The sequence below is a fragment of the Phyllostomus hastatus genome, unplaced genomic scaffold, assembly GCF_019186645.2.
Source record: "Phyllostomus hastatus isolate PE091 unplaced genomic scaffold, TTU_PhHast_1.1 phas_scaffold_501, whole genome shotgun sequence".
Classification (NCBI taxonomy): domain Eukaryota; kingdom Metazoa; phylum Chordata; class Mammalia; order Chiroptera; family Phyllostomidae; genus Phyllostomus; species Phyllostomus hastatus.
Genome location: NW_025334033.1, coordinates 34,054,595 through 34,076,886, shown reverse-complemented (window position 1 = coordinate 34,076,886; position 22,292 = coordinate 34,054,595). Strand labels below are relative to the sequence as shown.

The window sequence follows — 22,292 nt, the reverse complement described above, 5'->3', positions numbered from 1 at the left end:
GTTCCCCCCTGCCCCATGGTATGGAAGTATCTCACTTGCCCTTTTTGACGTTTTCAAAGGAACAAAAAAACTGGAGTGCACACTACCTGATGGAACTGGACGGCGTGTCATTCAAAACAACCTCAACTACCCTTTCAGCATTGTTAGCTATGCAGACCACTTCTACCACACGGACTGGCGCAGGTGAGCTCCACACATGCTGGATAAGCCCGAAAAGGCAAACTCTTCTGGAGGACACATTTGTTTTACCAAATGTCAGTGACTTTAGTTATTAAGCCCTCTACTGAAGTTTTCCTTTTGTTATCTCTTCATTAGTAGATATCATTCCAATATTACCCAGATATTTAATGGTGTACTCATATGAAGCTGAAATGTGGCATACCTGTTAAGAAACTACCCAAAAAAGGAAGTGCTTTCATCTAAATCCAATCTTCAGAGAATAAGGCTAGCTTAAGGGCACCATGAAGTATGTTAGTTACATGATTTGAATTGACTTTTAAAAATGACATTGTGGACTTAATAGTTGTCTACGAGTTTTCCAAGGAGGAACTGGGAAGCATTAAAAAAAATACGGAGTTGGAAAAAGTAGGTTTACAGTTGTTTGCATGCAAAAAGAGTTTTCAAAATCTTTTTTTAAAGTGTATTTTATTGATTACGCTATTACAGTTTTCCCAATTTTTCCACCTTTATCTCCCCTCTGCCTAGCACCCCCCAACCCCCCCAGCATCCCCCCTTAGTTCATGTCCTTGGGTTGTACGTATTAGTTCTTTTAATTATGTTTATTATACCATTTTGACCTCTCCCCATCTTATGCCTACCAATTATGCTTCTTCCCTGTACCTTCCTCCCCGCCGAAAACCCTCCATGTGATGTCCATTTCTTTGATTCTGTTCCTGTCCTAGTTGTTTGCTAAGTTTTTGTTTTCAATGTTTTTCTTTTTAAGTTCATGTGTTGACAGTTGTGAGTTTGTTGTCATTTTATTGTTCATAGTTTTTGATCTTCAATTTCTTAATGAGTCCCTTTAACATTTCATATAATAAGGGCTTGGTGATGATGAACTCCTTTAACTTGACCTTATCTGGGAAGCACTTTATTTGCTCTTCCATTCTAAATGATAGCTTTGCTGGATAAAGTAATCTTGGATATAGGTCCTTGCCTTTCATGACTTCAAATACTTCTTTCCAGACCCTTCTTGCCTGCAAGGTTTCTTTTGAGAAATCATCTGATAGCCTTATGGGCACTCTCCTTTATAGGTAACTCTCTCCTTTCCTCTTGTTGCTTTTAAAATTCTTTATCTTTAATCTTGGGTAACTTAATGATGATGTGTCTTGGTGTGTTCCTCTTTGGGTTCAACTTCTTGGGATTCTGGGCTTCCTGGAAGTCTTTTTCCTTCACAAGACTGGGGAAGTTTTTTCCATTATTTGTTCAAGTAAGTTTTCAATTTCTTGCTCTTGTTCTTCTCGTGGTACCCCTATAATTTGCATACTGGAATGTTTAAAGTTGTCCCAGAGGTTCCTAAGCTTCTCTTCATTTTGAATTCGTCTCTTCATTCTGTTCTGGTTGGATGTTTATTTTTTTCTTTTGTTCCAAATCATTGCTTTGAGTCCTGTTTCCCTTCCTGTCACTGTTGGTTCCCTGAATTTTTTGCTTTATTTCACTTTATCTTTTATTTGTGTCTTTCATCAGATAGGTTGGCTATCTCGTCACTTAGCTCTTTCTGGAGTTTTGCTCTGTTCTTTCATTTGGGCCATATTTCTGTCTCCACATACCCATTAAGTAAGTTGTAAAGGATTGGCCTTAGGTATTCACCTGGGCACTCAACCCTCCCTGATGCACCAGGTTGCTACTGCTTGTGGGGGAAGGGCCTGAGAGAGAACAATGCAGCTCACCTGCTTGTCTCTAGCCTCACTTTCCAATGAACTCACATACACAAGACTGGGTGTTTCCTCCCACTGCGGCAACCCCTGCTATAGTCCACAGTCAGCTCAGAGTCTCCGTTTCCCGTTCAGTGAGCCCCATCTGTGCCGCCTGCAGCCTCACCACAGCCAGCCCTGCCTGCACCGTCCACTGGCTCACAGGGGTTCTCTCAGCCAGCCCTGCTCGCACAGTCTGCCACCACGGGTTCTCTCCATCTGCCTGTCTTACTGGCCTGGTTGACTATTGAATTCCTTGGTTGTTGGAGTTCCATGCAGTTTGACCTTCTGGCACTTCTGGTTGTTTATTGATTTTAGATTGGTTGTTATCCTCCTTGTGGTTGTACAAGGAAGCAAAGTGTTTCCACCTACGCCTCCATGTTTGGCCGGAACTTCTTAGTTCCAGATTATGATTATTACAATAGCTTTAACTCAAAAGACTGTCACAATGGCACAGTAAACCTACTTTTGCCCACCCCTGCCTGTATAGTGTCTAAATCATTTTACCTTATACCCTATAATTTTGATTTAATTGGTCTAGCAAGAGGCCCGGGCATCAGTATTTATAGATCCTCACGTGATTCCAACACGCAACTAGGCTTGAGAAGCACTGATTTGGATAGGTAGTTCTCAAATGTAAGCATGGCATCAGAATCATCTGAGGGCTTGTTAAAACCTACTACTGGGTCCTATCCCAGAATTTCTGATTCAGGCCCAAAAATTCACAATTCTACCGCGTTTCCCAGATGACGCTGGTCTGAGGACCACTTTTTAAGAACCTCTGCTATAGACAAATCTTAATCTAAAGGAGTCAAAACTTATTTCATTGTATTCATTTAAAAAATGTACTCTAGAGGGCTGCAGAGATTATTCTCCATTGAAATTGATGTTTTCTGTCCAACCTTAAATCCCATGACCTCACTCTTTCCTTTGTTACCAGAGATGGTGTTATATCCGTCAACAGAGACAGTGGCCAGTTCACTGATGAGTATCTCCCAGAGCAGCGATCTCATCTCTACGGGATAACTGCAGTCTACCCCTACTGCCCAGCAGGTAAACCAACACGCTCAAGCTGATCCTTTGGATCAGCAAGGGACAGGAGGACATATTTGGTAACTGATTACCCTTGGCCCAGACACTGGCTGCTACCACTGACATTGCCACCAGTGAGACAGCCACTTTGAGATGGGAAAGTTAATGGCCAACACATGGGAGTGACCAGTGTTTACTACCTAAAGTCAACCTAGCTTAACTATGCACAGAGAAGGTCAGCCTGTTAGGATATTTCCCCTTTAAAAGACTTGCTGTTGCAACTCAGTTATAAAAGACTCACCCACTGTCCCCTCCCCCCGTCTCCCCTTACAGGAAGAAAGTAAATATAGCATTGTAAAGGACTTGCGTTTACAACCAGAATCTGGACCCTAAAGAACATTCACTGCAAACAAAGGTGAAGAAAGTAAAAAAGGAATTGGCTACTAGAAGTTCTTACACATACAAGAAAGACATTTTCAGTGGACAATACCAAAAAACCTAAGTATATTTTGTGAAAAGTTTATACCTCAATCTTTACTACTGTAGTTTTAAAAACAAGTTACTGCAAGTTTTGGGAAGGCTTAATTATTATTAAAGCAACTTTTTATAAACATTTATATATTTAAAAGGTTAAATTCATTCAACTAAGAGCCAATAAGAAATATGTTGAGACCCTAGATCTGATTTTTACTATGGGTTCTTTTTGGTCAAGAAATTAAAGAACATATGACCAGTATAAAAATAAGTTCCTAAAGATTATAAACCTTAACATATGAAGAACTATGAAGAACTGATGGGAAAGAACCAACTTATTTATAGTTTCCCAAACAAAACTTCCATGATTTTTTTTTTACCTCTGCATCAGTGCATTTCTATTTATATTAAAAGGTGCTACAATGTTTCAATTTGTATTTTCTGATTCTGTAAGTCCCTGTATAGAATAACCCACAGAAATAACTGCATTTATAAATACCAAAGATGTATCAGTTCTCAAATTTTCTAGATTATACCAATAAAATATTTTAAGTTTTCCTATAACTTTTGAGGATCTGTATTGTTTCTATAACAAAGTTGGGTGTTGGCATGTACCTTAATCACAAAGGAAGAAGATTAATTATACATAAACATAACACAGTCAAAAAAATCCACATTCCCGAACTTTATTAAAGAAAAAGCAATGATGGTAAATATCTACAACATAGTCAATTTTCTGGGATTCTTCCCTTGAAAATGTGATGTTTGATTTCAAAACACATACCAAGACATACATGGTTCCCAATTGTACTAAGTAGGTGAGAGGCTGCAATCCTAAAATGTTCATCTTCCAACTTTCCCCAGTCTGTGGTCTGTCTTTGGATCAGCAATAATTGCCTGAACAGCTACTATGGCTTCATTAATTTTTGTCTGTAGCTCTCTGAGCTCTTCTATATGTAGCAATCGCAGAATTTGGGCAGCTTCATTAAGAATTGCATCTATTTGTAAGAAACATGGCATTAATCATTAACTTTTGTATTTAAGACCATTTACTCACTCATTTCCCCCCAAATGTTCACCAAGTCTCTAAAAAGTAGTTTGAATTAAAACAAAATCACTTACCTCCTGTGTCAAAACCAAGGATATGCTTATCTAAAGCAACAGGCAATCCCTTTAAAAAAAAATGGACAAAATGAGACTACAGTTAAGTAGCACATTCTTTTCTCATCCAAAACTGAAAATCGGCTAGCTAGTCTGTTATTTTATCCCTTGCAGTCACAGTTGCAAGAAGATTGAGAATTCTCTTTAAATTTGCATTTTGATGTTTCCCCTACTACAACCAGTTAGGGAACAATGGCCTTTAAATGTAGTGGACAGCTAGTTCCATAACCCATGTGATCCTTGCAGACCAGGCATATAAAACAGCTCCTTCTCTGCTGCCATGTGGGCACTACTGCAGGGCTCCTTCGCTCACTTTCATTGGCAATAAGCAGCAGTGTACAAGGCGAATGGAACAGGACTGCTTTCAGGATTACTTTCCTCAGGCAGGTTTATTTCTGAGCACATTAATTTGCCTTTCCAAATTTCACAAATCTAAAATATACATATTTTTTCAGTCAGCATTATTTATCAATTATTTACATATAATTACACTTTTAATAGTCCATTTGAAGTTACTTTGAATAGTCTAGGAAAATGAATAGAATCTAACAACCATTTACCTAAGCTTCAAGTCAGCACCTACATCTAGATATAGCAAAGGTGGTGATTATGATCATGCCAAACTGCATGTATTTCCTAAAACTATCAAATAAAAGTAAAGATAGGAAGTCTAGATGTTCTAATGATTATACTGGTTTAATCATTACAACCAACTGGTAATGGTTTAAAATTATTACCAGTAGTCACTATACTTTTAATGCTACAAATACTAAGATGTCACTACTTAATTTTTGTGTAATGTATTAATGAAAAATCTACCTGGGCTCCAACTGCTTCAAAATAGTTAATAAAAAACCCATTATACAAATGCAGAAACAAATGGGTATGGAAATTCGGTGAGCAAAACTACAGAGTAGAACTGAACTGAGTGGCATCTATGTTAGTCTGGTACCAGAGGCTCCATTTTCCCCTTTGTCTGACAAAAGATCAAGGAAGAGCTATGACCGAAGATGACCACATGCTAGTTACGTATGGTTACAAACGAGAACACAACTATAAAACTCCACTGCATTGGATTACAGCATGGTATCCTTTGAAGTGACATTAAAACTAAGATTTATGTGGAACATCCAAAATAAAACTAAGAGTTACTTTGCAAACAACAGCAGTGATCTGGCTATGCGCTTATTTGCACTGCCTTCCAAACCAAAGGCATAGTTTTACTGAATCAATGAATTTATTATGCCAGAACAATTTACTGCCTGTTCTATAATGTGGGAGAAATAAGCTGATCTCTACCCCAATTTCCAGTGGCTGGATTCATGCATAATTAATAAGCCAGTAAGAACCTTTAAAAGAAACCAAGTGTCTTTCAGAGGGGACTACACTTCCCTGACATTAATAACCTTTTAAACTGTTGAGCCTTGCTAAAGACAGGGTCAGAGGAGATAAATGACACTGGGGAATTGGGTGAGGCAAAAAGGATCAGGGTCCAGGGTGGTGGCTGTACTAAAGGCACTCATTGCAACATCTACACAGCAGGGAAGGGGCATTAGCAGACACCCACAGCTGCTGCTAGCCCATGAGGACATTCTCTGTACTGCCCCACAGTTAATGAGACTTCAGGGACATTTAAATTTCTGGTACAGTTAATCTAAAAACACCCCAGTATTATTAAGGGAAAGTTAGTATCATGTAGTTTTTCTCATTCTACAAAGCAGGATGGAAAGGTAAGTAAGTCTCAGTCACCTGTACCCTGAACCTTATGCTCTAATAGCCCTTCTATCCTCCCTTCACCTGGGACATCAACTAGCTCATGGAAACCACCACATTCGGCCTCTTTCCCCACCCACTGTGAGAGCAGAGGCTCTAGCATCAGATTGCCTAAGCCCAACCATTTATCAACTAGATGACCTTACGCAAGTTGTGTTTTATGCTAGGAAACAGAAAAGATAAAGAGAAGAGATTTCTCTGAAGAAACAAAAAGCAAGGATAGGATTTAAGTCAAAAAGAAATGAACAGAGAAGGTGTGTCCTGTTTCCCAGCAATTAGTCAAAATAACCCAGTCCATTTCGTATTCAATCCCCTTCCTAAAAGAAGAAAACTATCCTTTCACTGGGCAGGTCTAACACAGAATATGTATCTTAAGTAGATACATGCAAAGTTTAAACCCATGACAGTACAAGAAGAAACTTGCATTAATTACTTTAGACTTTATTTAAAAACACACACACAAACACACACATACCTCTCTTGTTTGATTTGCTTTAGCAATTGCATCCTGTGTCAGGCGCTCCTGGACCAAAATGCGAATTGCCTAAGAAACCCCAAAAATACTGTCTTTAGTTTTTATCAGCTGTTTGTCATTTTTTCTTCTGTGTCTAGACAATAAGGATGCCCAGTTTGATGAAGTTAGAATTACCTAGCTCATCAACAACTCCTCATTACAAATAAAAAACAAAAGCGACACTATACTAAAAGCTCACATTTAATATTTAACAATGTGGAATGATGCTTAAAACAATTTAAAGCACTTTTTGAACAGGTAACTCATGTATGTGGTAAAAAAAATACATACTATTTTAAATAAAGAAGGATACATGGTAAAAAGTTGGTCTCCTTCCCATCAAAGCCTCAGCCATCCTTTCAGACAACAATCATTTTTACCAGATCCTTAATAAATTACAAGAACACTGAGGCAACAATGCAATCTCTGACCAAGGGCAGCACATTATACACACTATCCTTGCTTTTTTCACTTAATTATAGTAAAATGTTTTTGAGATCTTTCATAGAACATACTGCTTTTTCCATCACCAAAGCATTGTATTATGGCAGACACAAGTGCATGTGTGCACCTGCACAAACTCAAAAAAAGATCTTTTAATGGAATTTTAATTGATGACAATGATAACTCAAAAATAAGTGTGAAAACTGGAAAAAAATGTATACTTTTTTAAAAAACCTTACTGATTCTAGGGCAAGGGGAGGGGAGTGAGAAAGGGAGAGAAATGTGGGTGTGAGAGAGAAATGTCAACTGGTTGCCTCCTGCACACTGCCTGACCAGGGACCCAACCCGTAACCCGGGCATGGGCCCTGACCAGGACTGGTGACCTTTCAGTTTGCAGGATGACGCCTAACCAACCGAGCCACACTGGGCAGGACTGGGAAATTTTCTTAAATCATAAAAACAATCCAAGTGCTATATCTGAAAAGAATAAACAATCTTTAACAGTGGTTGCAAATGTAAACAGTCTGTCAGTTAATATATGGATTCTGATACTTGGCAAAACTATGAAGATGTTTTTCAAGTCACTATGTTATTGTCTGATTGCTTCTTAAAATAACTCAAAGGACAATCATGCGGCTAGGATTAGAATTTCATTAAGCTTATGATTATAGCTTTCATTTTTTCCAAATGGGTGTTTAAAGTCTAATGAAAAGTAGCCCCAAAATGCTAACACTGTCTATTTCTCCTCCCAGTTTATGATTAAAGCTGATGTTAAAACTGTTCCAAAGCAATTTACATAATTGCCTGAGTAAGGAACAAGCCTTTTGAAAGAGCTAAATTTCACTAAAAACAACTTTTTGTCTCTCAGCATCCAATGTGATTTGAGAAAATCCAAACTGACATTCAAATTCAATATACAGAATTATAATAATCTAAGAACAGAACAGTCTTTTTCCTTATTATAACTGCCATTTAATATATAACAATTCTAAAAGGTACAATGAATTACGGCTTAATCTCTTGTGGGGAGAGTGAAATTATTTAATTTACTAAAAAGTAGTTTAAAAGTAGTTTATATGCACAAGATGTAGATTTTAATGAGAAACTAAAATTTTAATTTCACAGAAAAGTCAGTGATTTCTAAAATAATTTCCAAGTCTGGCATTTTAAGTACCACTCCCCTTCTCCTGACCCCACTGCACTATCACAATTACTTAACATAAATCTTCTGAAGTATGAGCGTCTTTTTCCTCTCAGAAATAGGAGGCTTTCTCTTTCAGACCACTGGGTGGTTCCCTGAGGAGGAGGTATGAACTGAAGGCCAATCTCAGATGGGTGACTTGGAAGGCAAAACATTCATTCTCCTCTCAGAGAGATTTTAAGTATGTTTTTTTTCACCAAATTCACCATTACTAATTTGGCATTATCACTTTCTTAAATGAATACATACCAGAATCTTTAACAGGACTGATTAAACATAAATGAGGTGATACAGGAAAAAGAATGAACCGCAAGGTCAGATTTTAATGCCTACATTAAAATCCTGGCTCTATCATTTTTTGTCATCTTGCACATTTGTTCTAAGTATGTTTCTTCCTATATATATTAAAAAGACAAATATTAGCATCCACCTCTAGGACTGTTGGGAGGATTGAATGAAAACATCTTTGCAAATGGATTTCAGCACAGTGGTAGGCACAGAGTAAACACTCCTTAAAATTAGTTATTAGATAATCTAAAACAGGTGAAATCTGCTTTATGTCCCACATTCCTCCACATTTTAGTCATTCAACCATAAATTTAAATACCAAAAAGTCAATTTTTTGAAAATGAAGTTTAAAAAATATATACAGTTTCTGTCAAGAAACAAGAATATGAAGCTCACCTTAAGCATTACCAGGTAATCATCATGACGCTGTATCTGAAGAAGGTTAGCCAAAGCCATTACACCAGCCTTAAAATCAGGATTATTTACTAGGAAAGATTAAAATGGAAACTCAGAGCTCTGCAAACATATAATTAGGCACATATGTAAACTTACAAAAAGGATTCTGAATTTTCCAGTAACAAATCCCAACCTTTAAAACCGGGGCTGACAGCAGGGGTATCAACAACTAGGTAAGGATGAGATCAATAGTTTTCTAATTAATCAGGCAAACTGAACAATTCAGTAAGTGACTAAAATTAACTCACAATAGATTTGCCCTATAACTTTTTCTGCAAGGCCCATTTATGCAGCACTTTTAATTAACATTTCTTCCCAAGGCTATTAACTTTAAAACACAGATCTCTTCAATGGACAGTTTTCCCAAAACCTTTTCTCTAAGCAGCAGCTCCTGAGCAACCAAGTAGCTTATTAGTTCATAAGGATAACTCAAATTATAGGTCACAATGAATAAGTGAAAGAATTATTTAACATAGTATTATAATCTAAGTAATTAGACCCTTTACACTTTGAAAAGGAGACTTATTAAGGCAGCTGGGACTTAAAATAATGAAAAATTTTACCACTTTCTCATAGTGTCACATTAGATTAGAAAAACATGTTATGTACCCTGGAAGGCAAACAGTCATCACCATGATTAAATACAAATCAAGACCTCCATATTGCTATAAGAGCAAAGAAAAGCATTTTAACGTTCAGATACTCAACTACAAGGAGGGAAAAAGCACATTGTAACTGACAATGAAAAACATCACAGAAAATAAAATATCCTTGCAAACGCTACCTGCATGAAGCAGAAGAATATCAAGTAAACCCACACCATTCTAAAACACTTAAGGAACCAAAATAGTTTATCATTTTTATGAATTTACATAGTCATCTCCCCTTTTCCAAAGGGGATCCATTCCAAGACCCCCAGTGGATGCCTAAAACTGGGATGGTACTGAATCCTATATAAACTATGTTTTTCTTCTATATATACACATCTTTTCAATTAAAAGAAGCACTTTAGGGCTTTCTTTGGCATATCCAAATTGCCAGCAACAAGACTCTTGTGTTTTAGGGCCAGTAAGTAAAATAAGGGTTACCTGAACACAAGCACTGGGATACCATGCTGGTCAATCTGATACCCCAACCAGCTACACCAAGTGATTAGAGAGAATGGGCATGCTGAACAAAGGCTTTTTATTCATGGAGCAGGCAGGATGGAACAAGGCTTCATCATGCTACTCAGAATGATGTGCAGTTTAAAATAAATTGTTCACTTCTGAAATTGTGCATTTAATATTTTTGGGTAGCAGTGACCACAGGTAACTGGAAGCATGGAAAGCAAAACTATGAATAAGGGGATCTACCATACTTACCATCCAAGTTGATCAATGGCTCTGCGTTTTTAGCTACATTGTCAGCATTTTTTGTATTATCAGATACTGAGTCCTTGTATTTTTCAGCTGTAAAAATAGGCAAAAATCCAATTTGTAAAACTGTAACTTAAGGTAAAACAAACATTGCTTATTTACTGATTTTGAGCCAAACTGGTTGTAAGACAACTCATCCAGTTAAAAGTATTTTTGTTATTAAAAAATCCAAAAAAAGCAGTGTGAATATAGCTTTTTAATTAAGCTAAAATGATTAGTGAATACCTTACACAAGTATCTTTTCATTAACATCTTTAAAAGTAATACACTTCAAATGTTACCTATGTGTTAGCAGAGAAAATCTGCTTTTACAGCTTCCTCTGATAGAACAGGAAGATGGTAAATCTAGTTACATGAGATTAAATGCAAACGCACTAAAAAGTTTCTTCCAAAATCTTTTGAATACTGTACAGAATCCAAAATCTTTGCTTTCTAAAAAATCAACACTTCAGCCCTGACTGAAGGGGTGGCTCAGTTGGGCATCATTCCACAAAGCAAAAGGTCGCTGGTTCAATTCCTGGACAGGGCATATGCCTGGGTTGTGGGTTCCCCGGGTGAACGTGAAAGGCAACTGATCAGTGTTTCTCTATCACATGGAAGTTTCTCTCCCTCTCTCTAAAAAATAATACAATCTTTAAAAAAAGTCAGCACAAAAAATAATACAGCATCATATACAAACTTTGACCTATTTCATGGAGACCTGAAAGCCAGAATTCCAAAAGTAGAGTTTATAACTTTTATTTGAAAAATATTTAAGAATACACAAAACTTAATGTCTAAAATGGCATGTGTGGCTATAATGCTTGTATGATATGCTAATGAGACAAGACAGAAAACAAGAGTGTTAAAATTTAAACCACACAAGAGTTAGCTTAAGGGAGCTCCCACTGGCCAAATCAGGAACAGTCTAAATATCAAAATACAATACACCATGACAAAAAAGATTATGACCTATTGGGTAAAATAGGAATCCACATATCGAGGACTTCCAGCAAGATGGAGGCATAGGTGGACACACCGTACCTCCACACACAACCAAGATTAGAACAACAACAATTCAGAGCTGGAATAACACCCAGAACTGACAGAGAATTTATCTGAATGGAAGTCAGACAGCCAAGAAGTTGAAGTAGACCCATTCATCCAGACGGGTAGGAGGGGCTGAAAGGAGGAGCAGGCTCAGGTCACGGCGTGTGGAGATCGGGGAGAACTGGGAGCATAAGGCACCAGGAGCACGTAAGCCTTCCGGGACAGGACGCGCAAGATTGCAGCAGTGGCCCCTGAGTACGCAAGCAGCGGTGGCAGACCCAGTGAGGCAGCATTGTGGACCAGGGCAGTGCGCGCAACCCAGGATCCCAGAGAAGGGACTGAGATCCCAGGAGAACGGAACTACCGCCATTGTTCGCCCCCGCCCCTGCCCCCACATACAATGTCACAATCTAGTGACTGGGGTGCCCAGCCCCGGTGAACACCTCACCGTAACAAGAGCGACCAGACCAAAAAAAAACAAAAAAACAAAAAAACAAAAGGAGAGAGAGACATGTCTCCAACAGAAGAACAGATCAGTCCCCCAGGACTCATCCTTTTGAGCGACCAAGAAATAGCCAATCTATCAAATGCACAGTTCAAAACACTGGTGATCAGGAAGCTCACGGAATTTGTTGATTTAGGGTGCAAATTACATGAAAAAAATGCAGGTTACCATAAAGGAGATGAAGGAAGATGCTCGGAGAACCAATAGTGAAGGGAAGGAAACTGGGACTCAAAACAATAGAGTGGACCAGAAGGAAGCAAGAAACAACCAGGCAGGAAAGCATGAAGAAATAAGAATTCAAAAAAACGAGGAGAAGCTTAGGAACCTCCAGGACATCTTTAAACGTTCCAACATCCGAATTATAGGGGTACCAGAAGGGGAAGAGGAAAAGCAACAGATTGAGCACGCATATGAACAAATAATAAAGGAGAACTTCCCCAATATAGCAAGGGAAATAGACTTCCAAAAAATCCAGGAAGCTCAAAGAGCCCCAAAGAAGTTGGACCCAAGAAGAAACACACCAAGGCACATCATAATTACATTAGCCAGGGTAAAAATGAAGGAGAGAATCCTAGAAGCAGCAAGAGATAAGGGGGACAGCCACCTACAAAGGAGTTCCCATCAGACTGTCAGCTGATTTCTCAAAAGAGACCTTACAGGCAAGAAGGGGCTGGAAAGAAATATTCCAAGTCATGAAAGACAAGGACCTACATCCCAGATTGCTCTATCCAGCAAAGCTCTCATTTAGAATGGAAGGGCAGATAAAGTGCTTCTCAGATAAGGTCGAGTTAAAGGAGTTCATCATCACCAAGCCCTTATTTTATGAAATGTTAACGGGACTTATCTAAGAAAAGAAGATAAAGAAAAAATATGTATCATAAAAGGACAACAAACTCACAACTATTAACAACCACATCTAAAGCAAAACCAAAAGAAACTAAGCAAACAACTAGAACAGGAAGAGAACCACAGAAATGGAGATCACATGGAGGGTTAGCAACAGGGGAGTGGGAGAAGGAGAGAGGGGGGAAAGGTACAGAGAATAAGTAGCATAGAATGTAGGTTGAAAATAGATAGGGGAGGGTAAGAATAGTACGGGAAATGTAGAAGCTAAAGAACTCATAAGTATGACACATGGACATGACTAAAGGGGGGATATGGGTGGGAGAGGGTATATAGGGTGGAGGGAAGTGAAGGGGGGAAAATGGGACAACTGTAATAGCATAATCAATAAAATATATTTTAAAAAATCCACATATCCACACTGATTTAAATAAAGAAACTGGAAAGACAGGAAAGTTCTTTCTTAAGGTAGAAAGCCAACCAATGTAGAAAGAATGACGGAATTAGATAAACATCATTTGCAACAATCATGAGCTACCTGACGGACTCAGATGAGAATTAAAGGAATGCTAAAGCTCAGGGGGTAGTCTGAGGAGCAAAAGCTTAGTGACATCATCTCAAAGTATCTTCCAACAATAGATGTATTTATTACAAAGGGGAAATAATAACTTCAGAATGAAGAAATCCTAACCAAGCAATCAGAGCAATAGGACCAGTAATCACACATATTACTGACACATGCCTCCAGATACCATGCATTTAAAAGAACACATCACTTCTGTGTGTTCTTAACAGAAGTACAAAACCTAAATCTAATCAGGAGGAAACATCAGACAAACCAAGACTGAGGATCATTGTGTAAAATATACATCAGTGTCATGAAGCACAAATAAAGACTGAGGAACTTCTCCAGGTTATAGGAGACATAACAATGGAATGCAACACATGATCAAGGATTGCATTTTGTTTTGGTATAAAGAGTATTATTGAGACAATTGGTAACATGTGAGTAACAGCCATAGAGAAGAGTATTGAATCAAAGTTAATTTCCTGATTTTGATAACTGTCTTGGGGTTATGTACCTTTAGGAAATGTGCATTAAAATACTTATAGGTAAAAAGAGAATCACCTGAAATTTAGTATTAAATGGTTTAGAAAAAATCATGTATGCATCATATAGAGAGAAGGACAAGGCAAATGAATTAAATGTTAATATTTGTGAAATATGGGTATAAGAAAATTCTTTGTACTATTTTGCTTTTTCGGTAAATCTGAAATTAAGTCAAAAAAGTTAAAAAGGCCAGATTTTAATCATTTTGACAAGCTAAGAACATGCTATAAAACTATTAAAGCACAATAAAAATTCACAGTGGTTTCATCAAAGAATGAACTTTTAAATAACTTAAAAAGTCAAGGCTGCCAACATGTAAATGTAAAACCACAAAAGACCAACAGTGCCTTCTACTGATAAGAGACAGTATTACTACTTTAGCCCCTTTCCCAAAAAGTCTGTTCTTACAACTCTGAATTTTAAGACTACACAAAAACTTGTTTTCTACTTTAGACTGTTAATATACTTTTGATATTATTTACTTTTCAACTATAACTAAAATTGCAAATAAAATTCAACTATAAATTTCAATATCAAAAATTTATTTTAGACACAACCTCAGTCTGTTTATTTTATTAATTTAAAAATACCATGCTATTACTGAGAAATAATTGTACTTCAGGGATACAGTCAGCTATAAGGATATATGATCATATGGTACCCACAGTTACTGGTATCTAGGTAACCTAAGTTGAAATTATAAAATGGGACAAATGGAATAAATAAAACAAATATATTTGAGATGTGACTAAAATTTGGGAATAGCTGAAAAACCACAATAAAGATTTTCCTAAAGGTCCTACAATTCAACTAATGTGACCAAGGCTTATGATTGTAACACTTATGCATAAATATTTTCTTTTTAAACTAAATTTCAAATAAAAAAATAAAAGCCTGGAGATTTTCTTAATATTTCTGCCATAAGGTTTCTGAAATATAAGTCTGAAAGTTGGTTGATGCTCCGTATTAGAATATGTGAACATTCATATACTGCATTTGACAGACATCTCTTAAAGTTGATAAATTCATCTATTATCAAGAAGCTGTTACAGAAAGAATCATGGCTTCCCATTCCTCGCCAAAGAGGCCCATGTTCCCAATCCCTGCAAAATGTGAATGTTACCTTACAAAAAGGACTTGGCAGATGTGATAATAAATTAAGAAACCTGAAATGGGAGGATTACCCTGGATTATCCAGGTAGGCCCAATGTCATCACAGTACTCTGATAAGAGGGAGGCAGGATGATCATCACAGATGTGACAATGGAAATAAGAGTCACAGAAAGACTAAAGATGCTAAACTGTTACATTTAAAGATCCAGGGCAAAAGTCAAGGGATACAGGCAACCTCCAGAAGGTGAAAAAGACAAAGGAATGGATCTTCCCCTAGAACCGCTAAAAGAACCTGTCAGCAACCTGACTTTTAAGTCCAGTAACACAGATGTTGGACTTCCGATCTCCCAGACTATAAAATAGTAAGTCCATGAGTTTGTGGTAATTTGTTACACCAGTAACAGGAAACTAATAGAGATACCGTAAAAAAACTGAGCATGAACTTATAATTTACTGGGGCAAATAAGACACAAGCAAAATGGAAAGGTAGTGAATGACTTAAAACATAGAGTTAAAAGCTATGAAAGTTCAGAAGAAAGTGCTAATTGGTATTTGTGCTAGATCTTAAAAGAATGAACAGGATTTAATGTATAAAGAATAGAATGAAACGGCACATTAGAAGAAAAATGTTCGACAAGAAATCAAGGGAAGAAAAGAAAATATAAATGGGAACCAGCATTATTCTAGTTTGGCTGGGATATCAAGTATATGAATACTGGCTAAGGAGCCTGGCATTCCTTTTGTAGAAAATGGAAAAGCAGTAACTATAATAGGTGGTATTTTTGGAAACCAAGCGTAACATTCTAACAGAATGTTTCAAAAAGTTAGCTTGATAGGACACACAGATGAAAATATATGATGATGCTAAGAGACCAAGTATGAAAGATACTACAATAATCTCTGCAGAAAGTGCCAAGGGGCTGAAATAGAGTGATAGTACTGGTAGTGGAGAAAAGATACATCAGACATGGAAACTGGATCAGAAGAAAAAGGAGAAGTCAAAGAAACCAAAAAAGCTTCAAAAGCAAACTGAGAGTCCCATAACAGAGAACAACATAAAATGCAGAGGATGAAGCTAAGATAATTGGATCTTGCATTTATGTTAGCAGGCTTTTGCAAATGAAATGGTCTAATGAGAGGAAACATGTTTACTGCAAAAGTTTTTTTACTATAGATACTAATATTCAAAAGCTTTCAATAATACAAGTATCTATAATAAAATAACATTTCACAAAAGTAAATGTATTTTGGTCTACAGCATACACTGGCATTACCCATGTTTCAGTCTCTTGTGAAATTCCCTACTGCAATCAACATGAAATCCTATCAATTCTGGGACACTAACAACAATTTAAATTGAAAGCCTAAGGTGCAGACTGTGAAAGACGGCGAATTTACCAAAGTAATGCTACCTTGTGAGAACACATTCAATTAGCCTTCTCCAGAAGACATCATTTCTAAATTCCAATTAAAAAAAAAGCTCTAAATACCAGTGAAAGACAGTGCTTTTAATTTTTTATGATAATAAAAAGACTAATTTTAGCAAAGAAAATTCTTTCCCAGACAAGCTGGGAGTTGCCGGGGGGGGGGGGGTGAGTACTAAATACAGAAGAATGGTTCCCCCCGAAAGTAAGTTCTTAAATAGATGCTGAAAAGGAACATGAGGATATATAAAACTTAAAATGAACCAAAAACACAAGACAAAGAAACACAATCTGACGTTCCCTAGTTTTGCACTCCCTTCCCGCTTTTTCTCCCCTCTCTTTAAAACACATTTCCCCCTCCAACAAAACATACCATTATCTCCATATTCAAGTCTAACAGCTAAACCAAGAAGCCAGTCAATTGCTTCTTGTCGATCTTGAATCTTGAAAGGACAGTTAACATCTGTGAGATACTGTGAGGGGGGAAAATTCAGTTTCATTATTAATATAAAGTCAAAGAATCAAAAAATAATCAAGTTGAAAGATACCTTAGTTTGGACCTCAAACAATTCCTTATAACCTTAAGTGAAGTATTTCCATCATGCTTTTTGGAATACTTTTGCAGATTCCAGGCAGGGCACCACTGACACAGAATTACTTCCTCATTTTTTAGATAAGAAAACTGAGGCCTACAGAGGTCAACACTTGCCAAGTCACATAGATCTGGGACCTGAATCTAAAGTTTCTGATTTCAGGTCTCAATACACAGAGTCGTTAAATTAAAAAAAAAATCTAAAAATAAGGATATACTATTAAAGCAATTATTATCTTAACCTTAACTATTATGTAAATGCCACGGAAGATGGTAAGTTATGTAACATACATGTACAGTGTAAGCTAACATTTTAAATAAATGGCAGAAACTGTGTATCAAAATTAGTATTATCCTTCAAGTGAGTCTCTTAGGATCTTAAAATCTAATTCCAGCAACAATGCTATTACTCAGAACTTAGGGAACTCGTTTTGGGGGTAATTAATCAGCATTTTCAAGCCATAGCTCACTTTCTAACCAGGTATTTTATTCCCTGACTTTAAAAAAACAAAACACCTCATTCACAAGATTTGTTCATGATCTATAAAGTAAATTCACCTTCAAAATTTAAAAATTGCCACATTAAGAATATTCAAAAAATGTCTCATTATCTAAACGTAATTTCAAAAAAAGTTACAAATATGGTCACTCCAAACAGACCAATGTGAAAGACAGTATCTATCTGGATGTGTAAGTTCCAATACATCTATCTTTAAGTCATCCTACTTTATGTTACTTTTAGGTGTTTTTCTCAAAATCTTTTTATATAGCAGTTTCCCATTACCCACAGAGAATATGTTCTAAGACTCTCAGTGGATACCTGAAATCTCAGATAGTACAAAACCGTACATGTACTGTGTTTTTCCTTATACATACATACCTATGATATAATGTATAAATTAGGTAATATAGAGGTTAACAATAATAAAGTAGAATTACAATATATTGTAATAAAAATTATGTGAATGTGGTCTCCCTCAAAATCTTATACTGTACTTACCCCCTTCTTGTGATGATGTGAAATGACACAATGCCTGTATGAAATGAAGTGAGATGAATGACACAGGCATTGTGATGTAGAGTTAGACTACCACTGACCTTCTGTCAATAAAGCTTACTTAAACACAAGCACTGTGATACCGTGGCTGCTGACCTGATAACTGAGATGACGAGTAAGGGAGTAGTGCTGACAGCATGGACACACTGGGAAATGGGAAGATTCACCTCCGGAAAAGGGTGAACATCATGAGACTCCACCAGGATACTCAGGATAGTGCACAATTTAAAATTAATGAATTATTTCTGGAATTTTCCATTTAATATTTTCAGACAGTGGTTGACCACAGATAACTGAAACCTCAAAAACAGAATCCACAGAAAAGGGGGGATTACTGTATTTTACAAATACCCTTCTACACATGGAACTTTGTGTATAGTCTTGTACACATGAATTGGCCATAAGATGTGATATAAACAAATGTAAAATCCTGATAACAGATTCAAAATTTTAAGAACCTTGTAAAATTTTTCAATATACTTTTTAAGAGCAAGAGGAAATAATCCAGGAGTAACAATAAAGGCAGTAGAGGCAGTGGAATAAACATACGGCATTTGCTGTGGGCCAGGGTATTTGTAAAATACAGTAATCCCCCTTTTCTGTGGATATACTCTGTAAACAGGTATATTATAATCACTGATTAACAACACATGCCACCCCTATGATACAGGTACCATTGTTATTCCCATTTACTGATGAGAACACTGAGACACAGAAAGGTCAATAAACTTGCCCACAGTCATAGAGCTTATACAATCCTCTAATTTATAAAATCTCTGAGTCGAAGGACAAAGTTAGGTACCTAATCACTTTGCTTCAGCAAATGAAAAATTCGGTCTTTTTCATATTTTTTAAAGGGAAATACCTTACTCATTAAAGTAACAGAGCCAATAAAAATGTTTATGTAATGATATTGCATAATGCGATTTTTATTCTGAATTAGAAACAATTCTTTTTCTGCAAAGGCATTATTAAAATTAAACAGTCCACGTAAAAATTATTCTAGCCACAAAAATAACATAAACTATATGTTTAAGTTTATAGAATAAAATAATTTTATATAAGGCCTTTTAGGATTATTTCTAATGTACATAAGGTACATGTGTGTACATTAAATATAATTATAAACAAGACAACTGTCTTTGTTTTCAAGCATATCGATATTTTAATGTAAGTATTATTGCTACAATTGTAGTCTAATGCAAAAATTGTTATTTTGGTCATTTTTACCATTTATAGAATATATGTATCTCACTATTTAAGGAACCTCACAGTGTTTCCAGTCACAAATATTTCTAATACTGAAAGCTTGGTAGGAAGAGAGAATGTAATTTACTCTAAAAGCAAAAGAAAGTTAAATCCTGAAATCCAGCTCTTCTAACATTGATCATTATTTTTATTTTAAAAGAACAAAGTAAATTTTAAGCTTGTCTGTCATCACATAATTTTTAGAGAAGCTCTTTGTACTTTTATTTTACTTTCTAATTCATTACCTTTTCAAAGAACTTGGGCCAATCACTGCTGTGGATGTTTCTTAAATTACCTCTGTCTTCAATCTTGTAGTGTCGGATTTTCTGGTCTTCAAGCCAAACAATAAAGTTTCTAAATTCTGTTTCATCTGCAACAAAAGTACCATATAAATTAGAAGCACTTCATTTGCCACAAATGGTCTTGTGAAATTTTTTAAAACTCCAAAATAAGTTAATTGAGTGGCTCAAAGCAGGAGTTGAAAGTGCAGACTAGGGTTCAACAGATTAAAAACGTCCTGGCCCACATTCAAACTCTGGTTCCAGACACTTGATGGTTCTATAAACTTGGGCCAATCACCTAAATTTTCTGTGCCTCAAATTCTTGAGTTACAAAATGGGGTTAACAATAGGACTTACTTTATAGGGTGTTATAAAGATTAAATGAAATAAGATTACAAAGAGTGTCTGGCAGATAGTTTTAGGATGGGGCATGGTTATATTTATATAAAAATAAAGTACAAAAATTAAGTGATACAACAGAAAGACGCTATTGTCACCGTTACATCACATTAAGTGCACACATAAGAAGGTACATGTTTGTTTCATTTACTCCTTCTGCACGCTTTTGAGGTAACATCTCCCTTTCACAGATGAGAAAAACTGAAGCTCAAAGATTCAAATCCCAATCTACGCTCATCCTTTTTTGTTAAATAGAAGGCAAACTAGAAAAACAAGATTCTAAAAATTGATATACTTCTACAGGAGATCAACAAAACACTATCATCCTGCTTAGAAGTTGTTTTTTTCACTTTCAAATTCAAGCTCCCATTATGAAGTCCTGAGAATGACATGATGGTCTGAGTATCCCTGACTGTACCTGGATCACTTTCAAACTTACTCGTCTACTACAGACTAAGAACCTTGGAAGGAAGCATGCAGTGGTGGATAGTAGTTATAACAGTGGTTAGCAAGGTTAACACTTTAAAATACTTTAATGCTATAAAATCCCAACACCTTTGTATTTACAATTCAACCACCTGGTTCATCTGCTATGAACTTTTTTGCACGACCCACGCAAGCTAATTAGCCCGTTACTACACCGCTTACTCTAACAGTGTCGGTCCGTGGCTTCACAATGTAAGGTCTTGATCTCAAACTACTAGGTAGTTTTTGAGCACCCGCCACCCTCCTCATTAGCTCCTGGCGGCCAGCTAACTAGTCTTCAAACTGCTCAGCGTCTTCCTCAGTTTCCAGCCCTTCGCTAGCCAACAGCAGACGCTCAAAGTATCGCCCAATTAATCGGAAGAGGTAAGTTAGAAAGCGAATACTTTCCTCTAACGTGCTTGGGGGCTGGGAGTGGGGCGGTGGATGTTTGGAGTTTAGCAAGTGCGAACAGAGAGGGTGCTGAGGCCGGAGCGGGTGAGCGGGCTCCGACGCCCAGGCCCGACTGGAGTCCAAGGAGGGGAAGAGAAGAGGAGGCGAAAACCAGAGGTGCTTGAAGACCAGGATAAAAGAACTGCCCGGTGCCTCCGGGGTAGACAAGGCCTCGGAGGATACGGGTAGGGAGCCCGGGCGCCCAGCGGGATCCGTGGCGCGCGTCCGGGCCCGGGACTACTGCCTCACCTTTGCAGTTGAAGCCGGCAGGGTTGTGATAGTCGAGGGCCGTCAGCTTGCGTCGGAACATGGTCCCAGCTTCTCGCCCTGGTCCCCCGTGCTTCAGCCGGGAGAAGAGAGACGAGGAACGGCTGGACGAGCAGACACCGGCTACGCGGCGACAGGGCGGGCAGGCGTCTGGGCGCTCCAAAATGACGGCGGCCTTCACCAATCGTGGCTTAGGAAAGGCGGCAGCCAGCAAATGCCCACCAATCGTGGCTTCGGCTGGGGAGGCGGAGCCACGTTGGGTCACGTAGATGCTCAAATAAACTTTATTGTCAGCTTCCTACTTGTACAATAGGCAGCAAGCCTCTGAGGAGCCAGTTTGCTTAAGTTTTCCTTGCCTTATTCTCTGCAGAATAGTATATGTAGAATTTCTATTATTAGCCACACCGCTCACTGGGTCATAGAATTAATTACTCTTTAGTATTTTCAGTGTCTTTATTCATTCATTCATTGAATGCCTCCTACATAATAGGTACTCATCTAATGCTGCTAATAAAAAGACTTTTTAGCAAGGTCCCTTTCTGACTACTTGGGAGTGATCCAAAGGTAAACGTACAACCATAATACAACTTTAAAGGCACTGTGAGACAATGCATTTTCCTATTAAGATGTTTACAGACTGCAAGAAAACCAGCTTCAGGAGTGTCTTGCCTTAAAATTTGATCACTACTGTGGTGTGTGCTAGTTTTATAATTAGTGAAATACTAGACTAAAAAATAAACCTGTAAAGGAAGGGAAACTAATAAAGCAATTGCTTACATGCAACTGTAGATAATATATTTTTTTAGGGGCGAGAAAAGCAACTCTTAAAATTTA

At 37.3% G+C, this 22,292-nt stretch overlaps 2 protein-coding genes across 2 annotated transcripts in view; one reads left to right on the top strand and one right to left on the bottom strand.

The window, feature by feature from the left end:
- NID2 (nidogen 2) overlaps positions 1-3,980 on the top strand; it is a 54,674-nt gene extending 50,694 nt beyond the window's left edge. Inside the window, exons 17-19 of the mRNA XM_045823971.1 lie at positions 60-183; positions 2,854-2,966; positions 3,279-3,980. Coding sequence (XP_045679927.1) covers positions 60-183; positions 2,854-2,966; positions 3,279-3,289 — 248 coding nt within the window. The 3' untranslated portion in view covers positions 3,290-3,980. The remainder of the gene's footprint in view (positions 1-59; positions 184-2,853; positions 2,967-3,278) is intronic.
- Positions 3,981-4,089: 109 nt separating this feature from the next.
- On the bottom strand, positions 4,090-21,617 carry RTRAF (RNA transcription, translation and transport factor). Its single transcript, XM_045823104.1, has 8 exons — positions 21,441-21,617; positions 19,842-19,966; positions 17,073-17,172; positions 10,621-10,707; positions 9,197-9,285; positions 6,829-6,897; positions 4,542-4,590; positions 4,090-4,417 (listed from the first exon to the last, which is right to left on the bottom strand). The coding sequence occupies exons 1-8, from the start codon at positions 21,499-21,501 to the stop codon at positions 4,263-4,265; spliced, it is 735 nt and encodes a 244-aa protein (XP_045679060.1). The 5' UTR covers positions 21,502-21,617; the 3' UTR covers positions 4,090-4,262.
- Between the last annotated feature and the right edge of the window lie 675 nt (positions 21,618-22,292).

What these genes read in the sequence shown, in the direction of transcription:
- RTRAF (XM_045823104.1), bottom strand. Translation starts at nt 21,501, where the DNA reads ATGTTCCGACGCAAGCTGACGGCCCTCGACTATCACAACCCTGCCGGC. An exon ending in TGCCGGCTTCAACTGCAAAG is followed by an intron (nt 19,967 to 21,440) that starts GTGAGGCAGTAG and finishes CTTTTGTTGCAG; the next exon opens with ATGAAACAGAATTTAGAAAC. An exon ending in GGCCCAAGTTCTTTGAAAAG is followed by an intron (nt 17,173 to 19,841) that starts GTAATGAATTAG and finishes CCCCCCTCACAG; the next exon opens with TATCTCACAGATGTTAACTG.